The sequence below is a fragment of the Sinocyclocheilus anshuiensis genome, unplaced genomic scaffold, assembly GCF_001515605.1.
Source record: "Sinocyclocheilus anshuiensis isolate Anshui unplaced genomic scaffold, SAMN03320099.WGS_v1.1 scaffold567, whole genome shotgun sequence".
Lineage (NCBI taxonomy): Eukaryota > Metazoa > Chordata > Actinopteri > Cypriniformes > Cyprinidae > Sinocyclocheilus > Sinocyclocheilus anshuiensis.
In genome coordinates this window covers 687,579-697,924 of record NW_015549600.1, presented here as the reverse complement: position 1 = coordinate 697,924, position 10,346 = coordinate 687,579, and the positions used below count along the sequence as shown (strand labels likewise).

At 35.0% G+C, this 10,346-nt stretch overlaps 1 protein-coding gene across 1 annotated transcript in view; it reads left to right on the top strand.

The window, feature by feature from the left end:
- Window positions 1-8,376: 8,376 nt before the first annotated feature.
- LOC107658655 (A disintegrin and metalloproteinase with thrombospondin motifs 6-like) overlaps window positions 8,377-10,346 on the top strand; it is an 83,969-nt gene continuing 81,999 nt past the window's right edge. The window contains exon 1 of the mRNA XM_016447296.1: window positions 8,377-8,422. Coding sequence (XP_016302782.1) covers window positions 8,377-8,422 — 46 coding nt within the window. The remainder of the gene's footprint in view (window positions 8,423-10,346) is intronic.

Genomic DNA, 10,346 nt, shown 5'->3' with positions numbered 1-10,346 from the left:
GACAAGACCTCAATTTTCACCGGAGAAAGCGGTATTATGGACTCGTATTTTAGCTCGTCTTGATGAATTAGTTTCTTGCAAACAGATTTTTGCTTCACAAGATGTTAACTGATGGACTGGAGTGGAGTGGATTACTTGTAGATTATTGTGATGTTGTTATCAGCTGTTTGGACTCTCATTCTGACGGCACCCATTCACTGCAGAGCATCCATTGCTGAGCAAGTGATGTAATGCTACATTTCTCCAAATCTGTTCAGAGGAAGAAACAAACTCATCCACATCTTGAGTACATTTTCAGCATTTTTTTTTCACTTTTGGCTGAACTATTCCTTTAACATGTAGTTTATGATACTCGTCTTTTCATGGTCACTTTACTCATTTTGGTCGTTTGTGTAATAGTAACTAATGCCTTGAGATATTTTGCGCATATATAGTAGATGTGCTTAAGCAAAATATACTGGTCATTTCTACAGACACCCTCATGAAATCCCAATAGTGTTGTGTGCAAACAGCACAAGGTTTAAATAGATCTAGTAAATGTTTTAATCGTAGGCAAAGCCCCTTAGGTAAGGAGAAAACTAGGCATCAATCACCAGATTCATGGTTTCTACAATGTGAAGTGCCTGTTAATGTGTCAGATTAGCTACTGAAATAGTAAGAAAGGACATGTGATCAAATGCCATTGCTCAAAAGTTACATGTAAGTAATGGGGTGAATTACACAAAACCTGCCAATAACATGAATAGGTCATGCTTTCCTTTAATATCAAAGAAAAAATATATATATTGTGAATGTGACCCACATGCATTTTTGTGAGATTCACCCAAAGGCATACCATTATTCTTGTTTTTTGATGGCTATTGTGAATTTTTGGCTTTAAATGAGCCTATAAATATTTATTGAAATGTACATTGTGGTCTTAAGACTGGTGCATGGGTGTAGGTGTATTTTCACCATGTATGGAGAGATGGATGTGTCTGTGGCAAAAAAAAAATAATGTTACTGATATTTATATTTCAAAGGAGGATTGTAGTTGTCATAAAATGTATAAACTTGCTGCCAGTTCATTGGTCCACTGCTCATTAATATCTCATTTGTTAGAGCAAGTATTTCTTAGCATCTTAACTAAAGCAAACACTGTTAACATTATGTTAATATTGGTTCATCGGTGTACTTCAGCTATAACACAGATGTGGCTGTATGTAAACGCTCCATTATTTGACATTATCTGCATTAGTCGGTTTTAGGAACCATCCTTTGGTTTGAAACATTGATCCTCATTGCTATGTAGTGTTGACTAACTGTACTTAGGTGAAACGCATGTGTGAAGCCTTTCCTTGTCCCCTATCACAGGAGGATCTGAAGTTGTGAAAGGCTTTGTTGTTAATGTGAGTTTTGGAAGCCTCTCAAGAAGCACAGTGCACATCCACGTTTGTTGTTGATTTGATGACGGCTTTTTGTATAACCATTCATAATGTTATGCTATTAAAAACAAAGCTGAAACACTTCACTAATGAAACAGTATTATTTTTTTTAAAAGATACTTTATTTTACAAAATCAGAAGCGAGCAGCTCAGACGGCACATCTATTTGACGGTGATGTTTATGATGCTTATGTCTTCATACGGTTTGTCGGTTTTGGGGTTGACTTTTAAGTTGGAGATCCTCTGGACCACCTCCATACCTTTAGTGGTCCTCCCAAAGACTGTGTGCTTGTTGTCCAGCCAGGGCTAATTGGAGAGAAAATTAGATAAAAAGTTAATTAAATTGACTGCTCAACCGTTGCTGTCAGCTCAAAATGAGTAACTTGGTGATTTTCCCAGATTCATGGTAACTACAAAGACATTCACAAAGTGACAATAGTGTGACATTTATTTTATGACTACACATTAACTGAATGACTTAAAAATTGCCCTAATTACACAATTATGATTGATTTGGTGTTTCCTGCCTCTGCTGCTGAAACTAGAGCCCAATAAGCAAAAGTCATCATAGGGCACACAATACATACAGCGTGAGCAGTGTAGTCTGATTCACGAGTTTTTAGTGAAAAAATACAGCATATTCAGTGTCCGAATCCAGAACCTTTACCGAATCATTCAAAAAGATTCACGAGCTCATCTGAATCAGTATGATGGATCCTTCAATAAATTAACATGAATTACTGAATCACCATCAATTAACATTACTCAATGGAATATTTTAATAGAACACATTAAAAAGTGTATATAAGCATAGAAGTACATGATAAAATTCTCTTGAGTTTAAATCTGTAATAATTCTATACATCGTTACAACAGTTAACATATTATTCATAGTTGATTCTTGTGTCTGTTAAATATATAGAAACAGAATGGCATAGTTTCATTATTTTGTTCTGTATAATTTACAGCAATAACAGAGTGAATATGATTTTTTCATAAGCAAAATGGACACTGTAGCTGAAATACACCCAAATGATTTAATTAAAATCACTCAGAAATGAATTGAGGAAATGTGCATTGATCTCAATCCCTATTTTATTTTATTTTTTATATATCCCTGATTTTTATTTATTTATTAAAGAACTTAAGCAGGGATGCATTAAATTGATCAAAAGTGATGAAAACATTTGTTAATTTAAAAATCCTGAAAAAAATTCTATTCTGAAAAAAAGTACAGTTTCTTAAAAAAAAAACTAAAACAAATCCACACAACTATTTTCAACACCGATAAAATTTTGAAATGTTTCTTAAGCATCAAATCAGCATATTAAACTATGAAATTAAAATGACAAAATATTAGAATGATTTCTGAAGGATCAAGTGACACTGAAGACTGGAGTAATGATGCTGAAAATTCAGCTTTGCATCATAGAAATAAATTACATTTTTTAATAAATTCAGACTTGGTGATAAGAAATCTTTCAAAAACATAAAAATTTGAATTCTCTCGGGAGCCCCGTCCAGTATTCCAACATTCCCGCTTTATCAGCCGACACTATGACGCGATACTTGGGATTCAGGCGGATCTGAGACAGTGGCGTGGTGTGCATCTTTGCAAACGTGTGCAGGGGCTGATTACTTCCCCGTCCGTCGTATACAAAAATCTTCCCAGTCGATTTCTCCGAACAGGCTACGGTGGAGATGGCGTCTCCCGGATTATAGATCCACTCGCACTGGCCTGGATGAAAGCTGGGGGAAAAAAGAAACTTGCTTAATCCTTGGATGGTCTTTGGTCACTTTAAACTGAAAAAAATTACGTTTTGAATTTTTTACGTTATCAGAATAGCATAAAACTTTGTGACTTTTGTGGCATTGCTATACGAACACACACACAAAAATAATGGACATGATTATAAAAAGCGGGATGGTCTTAAAAAATAGCCACACTCACAAAAATACAAAAAATACACATTTGTGACCCTGGAGCACAAAACCAGTCTTAAGTCGCTGGGGTATACTTGTAGCAATAGCCAAAAATACATTGTATGCGTCAAAATTATAGATTTTTCTTTTATGCCAAAAATCATTAGGATATTAAATAAAGATTATGTTCCATGAAGATATTTTGTAAATTGTTACAAAACCGTAAATATATCGTATACATCTCAATTTCAAAAAATTGACCCTTATGACTGGTTTTGTGCTCCAGGGTCACATTTCTTTCTTTCTCCCACCAGATGACACCAAACTGCTCAATATTTTTGCTTACATATTTTGAAATAAATGGTGTATAATTTAAAAGTATTGTCTATGACCATGAAATATTTAACACAGAATATTAAAGAGTAAATACACATACATACATGTATAAATTTAAGCAATATATGTAATATATATTAATATTTATATATTTGCAAATATATGCATTTATTTTTGTTACATAAGGTTGTAAACTCTGCTTGTCAGATTTTTAAACTGGTCAATCAGGTAAATTTATCTAGCTGGCTGATGATGATTTTTGGGTTTTGGAGCGGAATTACTAAGCTATAATAATGTAATGCGTTACAACATAAATAATTATATATGTATATAGGCCGAGAGGGTTTTTTTCGTGGTGGGGTTAACGAAAACTACTGGCCTGACCGGGCATGCAATAAAAACAATGTTAAAAATTTAAGGGGGTCTGAATACTTTCCGTACCCACTGTAAATACACATACATACATGTATAAATTTAAGCAATATATGTAATATATATTAATATTTATATATTTGCAAATATATGCATTTATTTTTGTTACATAAGGTTGTAAACTCTGCTTGTCAGATTTTTAAACTGGTCAATCAGGTAAATTTATCTAGCTGGCTGATGATGATTTTTGGGTTTTGGAGCGGAATTACTAAGCTATAATAATGTAATGCGTTACAACATAAATAATGATATATGTATATAGGCTGAGAGAGGGTTTTTTTCGTGGTGGGGTTAACGAAAATACTGGCCTGACCGGGCATGCAATAAAAACAATGTTAATATATTATTAATATTCTGAGGTGGCAAATTGGAGGGAACTTACTTGGAGCAAGCAATGTGTGTTATAACATCCCTGTGCATGTAACTTCTCTCATACATGGAGGCAGAGGGTAAATTGTCCAGGTACAATCTTTCATACTCCAGAACTGCAGCAGAACACATATGATCCATTAATAAAACAGTTATCTCAGTCTAAACCAAACAGCACAATGCTATGAACACAGAAGACATGCAATATTTGATAGAAACGGCTAACTGTGTCTCGAAACTTCATTAGCTTACAATCTAGGCATATTATAAATGACTATAATGCCCACTAACGTTGTCTAGGGTTCTAGTTAGGCAGCTCACTAGGTTTAGGGACACAGTCATAGACTCTTCCGGGTTTTTGCAGCATAAATCAAGTTAACGTACCTTTCTTCTTTTTTGTTTGTGTGGCCTCACTGGGCAGCGGCCCGACCCATCCGCCTTCATCTTCATCTTCATCTTCATCTAGTTTGCGTTTATTTTCAGAACCATCACGGCTCACGGCGGACGCCATTTTCAAATTAAAGTTTATATTTCTTCTTCGATGGTGGTTTTAACGCAACCAACTGCTCTCTACCACACACCGCCGACTACAGGATGGGAGATGAATTTCAGTTAGCAGGCACTCGACCAAAATAAAGAGCATTCTCCTCGAAAAGCGACACCTAACATTCTTTTTTTCATTTACGGTAAAATGGTAAATTCTTGTCATACTGTACAACAGAAAGTGCTGTGGTAATCCTGTTATATTTAACTCTGCTCGTTTGTTGAGTGGTAAATTTATGTTGTAACACAGAACATTTTTGTAAGGGTTAACATGAAGCAACGTACTGACACAGTGAGTGATGTAGGCTGACAAATGAACACACATAGGCCTATAGAAGTTTATGTATAAAGTGCAAAGTATTCAAATTTGAAAATTAAAATGTGTAAATCTCTTTTACAGCATGCCTACGTGTGTCTCATCAGGTCATCAAAAGTTCTACACACACTTGCAGTCTTCACACCAACTTGAAAACTTGGGACAAATGAAAAGACCGTCCATAGAAAATAATACTACATTATAAATGTCATTTTTATTATTAACTTTAATTTTAAATGCATACGACATTATACACGTAACATATTTACTTGATTACCCAATGGCTGTATGTTTTTCTTTTTCTGTGTTTATATATTATTGCTTATTAATTTGACATTTCTTACATTATAAAATTACTACAACATATTTAGACAGATTGTCAGTGGTCTGAAACCCTCTCCGTGTCCCGATTATTTGTACATACACTAGAATTGAATAGCTTGGAAATGGATCTACAACCATTTCCGGACTCATAACCCTCAGCAACTTTCCATGAGAGGGTTCACAATTTATTAGTTCCAAAAGTTACTGAGTTTCTGCTGCTATAGCCTCACACAACTCATCAATGCTTAAATTATATTCATACCTGGCAATGTGAAATTGCTTTATTTTGCATTTGCAAAGTACTTCATTATTAGTTGTGTATATGATATTTAAATTATTAAATTATTAACATGTAAACGATCAACATACAAAAAATGATTATAAGAATATATATATATATATATATATATTTATAATGTTTTTTCTGCTCATCAAGGCTGCGTTTATTTGGTCAAAAATATAGTAAAAATAGTGAAATATTATTACAGTTTAAAATAACGGTTTTCTATGTGAATATCTATTAAACTGTAATTTATTCCTGTGATCAAAGCTGTATTTTCAGCATCATTACTCCAGTCTTCAGTGTCACATGATCTTCAGAAATCATTCTAATATGCTGATTTGCTGCTCAAGAAACATTTCTGATTGTTATCAATGTTGAAAACAATAGTGCTGCACAATATTTTTGTGGAAACCGTGATATATTTTGTTTTTCAGGATTCACAGATGAATAGAAAGTTCAAAAGAACAGCATTTATTTGAAACAGAAATAGAACCTTTTGTAACTATAAATGACTTTACTGTCACTTTTGAATAAAAGTATTAATTTCTTTCAAATAAATAAATAAAATACATATCTATGAAAATAAAACACAAAATACATACTTCGACCGGGTATTCCATCATGCAAACAGAAAATTCATATACTATGTACTGTAACTCACACCTGGATTATTATATGTAAAATAAAACAAAACCCATAATATATGTAAAAAAAAAAAAGCATTTCAGGTAGTTGCGTTTCGCATTTTCCATTAGCCAACAAGATTAATTAATATATATATATATGGGGTTACACTTTATTTGAAGGTGTACTTGTTACAGTATAATTATACATTTCAGCACTGAGTAATATTAATTAACTAGGGCTACTAACTATATGGTTAGGGTTAGGATTAGGGCTTGGCTTAGGGTTACTTGCAAGTAATTATGCATAATTTATTACTATAATGAGTAGCCTACATGTAACGTGTAACAAGGACACCTTAAAATAAAGCGTGTTCTCCAGTGTTGTATGTGATCTGTGGCAGTAAATCAGTGCACTGTCACATAGTCACCTCAGGGTGTCGCTGCAAGCTAAGCGACAATCCTCAATCAGCGTACAAACATCTAGCGCGGCTAAATGCATATGAAATACCACTTTCATAACACTGGACGATATTTTATTTTTTATACTACATTCTATTTGTATTTTTATTTTACAAACTCTTATTATATATTTCTATTCTGTTGTTGATTTACTGTCAGTGTTACATGTCTGGGAAAAAGAAAACACCTGCGCTTCAGTTAACCATATACAAATATGGTTTGTATATAATATTTGGTTTGTATTTTAAAAATAAAAATAAACCATAATATACACTTATATACAAAATAACGTCGATTGTGAAAAAATGAAACACACACACACACATATATATATATATATATATATATATGTGTGTGTGTGTGTGTCTGTGGTTATTGACATTTATTGTGAAAATAATGTCAAAATAAATTTATTTTCACTCGTATATGACTCTAAATAGGACTTTAACTTGTTACGTGGCTCGGACAATCTGAATGTTAAGCATAAAGATGTTTGTTAATCGTTTATTTAGGGTTTGTGTTGTTACCTGCTTCACCTGACGACCAGACGCGCGCGCCGCGGCAGGCACATCTGCAATGACGTCATGCCGAACCTCCCCGGCGGTGTGGAGTTCGAGTGCTGCCTCAAACCCGGCTTCAGTGATCAGCTCTGCTGTTCTGCAAGCGCACCGATGTGCGTTACTGTTATTATCCATCTCTGGTGAATCAAAGAGCACGAGACCAAACAATAAGCCACCACACACGCTGGAAACTTAAACAGTTGAACATGAGCTGATTACACAAACTTATTCAACAACTTTTTCATATTTTGGAGTTTTTCCCCCCTGCATTGCTGATGGAGTGAGTTCATGAAGAACTGTTTTTTTGTTCCTGTACAAGGACACAACTACATTTGTTGGCATGAGAATGGCTTGAAGCGAAACGAGAGATTTGCTGAAGAATGCACTGAAGTGGAATCAAATGAAGATTTCTACTGTCTGCATGTGTTCTACAATAAAAGATGAAGACGGTAACTATTATTTCTTACGGTCTTTCAGACAGGAAGGATAGTCTGGGCATTCCCAGTGGAGTTTGCACAGAAGATATCAATGCATGTCAATATAACGGAGTCTGTTTTTAATAGTAGCCTAATCCGTTGTGACGGCTTTATCTCAGACGACAACATTAATGAAAGATACTAAATAAAAAAAATAAAAAGAGTCCCATTGGTAGTCTTCTCATTGGTATTGTGTGTTTGTATTTCAGCGGTCAGTGTAATAGTGTTGGGCAGTTGCCAGCTGTCTGGGTCAGACACGTTTTAGACTCGAGCTGCTGTCTGGAAGAAGCCGTTTTATTAAACTCATGAATGTTCGTCTGCACAGTTACCGCTTCAGCTTCTGCTGCGATAGTAAGAAACACATGCAAAAGGAGCTGACATATAGGATATATCTGTTGGAACTAGACGACTCTTAGGCTGGAGGTTCTAGCACTTGATTTGATGTTCATCCGGTGAGTTACTTCTGGAGTTGCGTTTACTGTCACATAGAGCTAGCAACGGTACTGTAACTCAGTCCTGCTTCATAGATAGATAGATAGATAGATAGACAAAAGTTTGTAAGTGATCAGAAGGAAGACTGTCCATTGTATTGATTTTTGCTTTTGAATTGATACAGTCTTGCTTTCACTTAATACTGTGGCACTATGCATTCAAGATAGATAACTGTATAACTTTCTTCTGTGGAAGATAAAAGTTTTGGAAAAATTTTTGTCCATGCAATTTTTGTTAGTTGTCACCAAAACTATTTGGCTACCAGTTTTCTTCTTTTGAGAAATGCACACAGGTGGGTTAGTACACGATGACAGAAGTGTTGTTTTTGTGTGAACTATCCATTTAAAACACACTTAAAAGTGTATGAACACACATTGCAGCATGTAATATCAAACCAAGTCTCATTTTGTGTGAAGTGTCATTTTGTGTGTTTTTATATAACACATCAATTGAAATATACTGTTCAAAATGAAGACAAAAATAATTTGATGTCGAACGTTAGTGGATTAAGTTCTGCACCTGTGTTACACTGATAGGACACCTGTGCGAACTTGAGGAGAACTGACTTCACACATCCACCAAAAACCATCTAGAGACCAGCTGGTAGTGCTGCAAAACTGCAAATGCATGGCTGTAACTGCAAAAGCATGGCTCAGAGAAGTTATGTTTGTTCTGAGAGGAGCTGCAGTAGCATTTGAATGCAAATGACACTTGATTTCATGGCTTTGTACATGAAATAAATGCTTGTTGATTTCATTCACACATCAAGAATCTGGAAAAGTTGTAATTGGCTGGTGAAGCTTCAGTCTGATCAGCCACCAGTCAAGTTATTTGCAACAGGTTTTTGCAGCATGGATTCATGCCTTGAGTCGGAAACAGGCAGGGCAGCTAATAGTCAAGTGCAGGTGTGAAAATGATAACCTGAAGTTACGACATCCCACTCCTTTCATACAACTCTCAAGGTAGGTTTAATAACGTGTGGACAAGAACATATAGTGATGACTGTAGCTAACAGCTGATGTCATAGCAGCTCTGAAAATTCACCAGAAATAACTCATTTCTGCTTACAATGATATCATTAAGACACTTTCAGCTCTACCCAGAGGAAACCTTTTATTGCTCAGTTATGTTTCATGTAAGTGTCAAGCTCATCTCAGATGCTTCTTCTTAGGAGAAATAAACAGATGAACAAATGAGACAATTATTGACATATACAGCAAGAGTACAGAGCTATAAAATAAATGTGGGTAGCATAACTCAGATGATTTGATCTTGGAAAAAAATGATGAGAAACGCTGGAGTTCATTTTGAGATCTCTGGCTTTTCTCTGGCAGACTTGAGCACGGTGTGAGATGTTTTTGAGATCTCCACTGAAACGCTGTTGGAGAAAAATCAGAGCAGCAGACTTACTGATGTCTATGCCTAGGAGAAACAATTGAGACATTAAAGAGATCTTTACTAAAGAAAAAAGATTACAAAAGATCTCTTTAATATCTCAATCGTGTCTCCTAGACATTAGTGAGACTAAATAGAGAGAAAAAATGAGATTGTTGCTTGTGTCTTCTGCTTCTGATTTTTCTCCTTGAGGAAAAAAAAGTAATCTTGTGTGTTTCCACCGGATTCCAAAAGAGATGTCAACAATGTCTCAAACTGTGCTCAAGTTTGCCAGTCCAGTGTATTGCTTTTGCAGAAGATGGTTACAGAACCCCGTACATGGCATGCAGGAAAAAAATAGTAGGCTAAATCGTGCGCATGATTTACCATTTCGTTCCCTCGATTTATA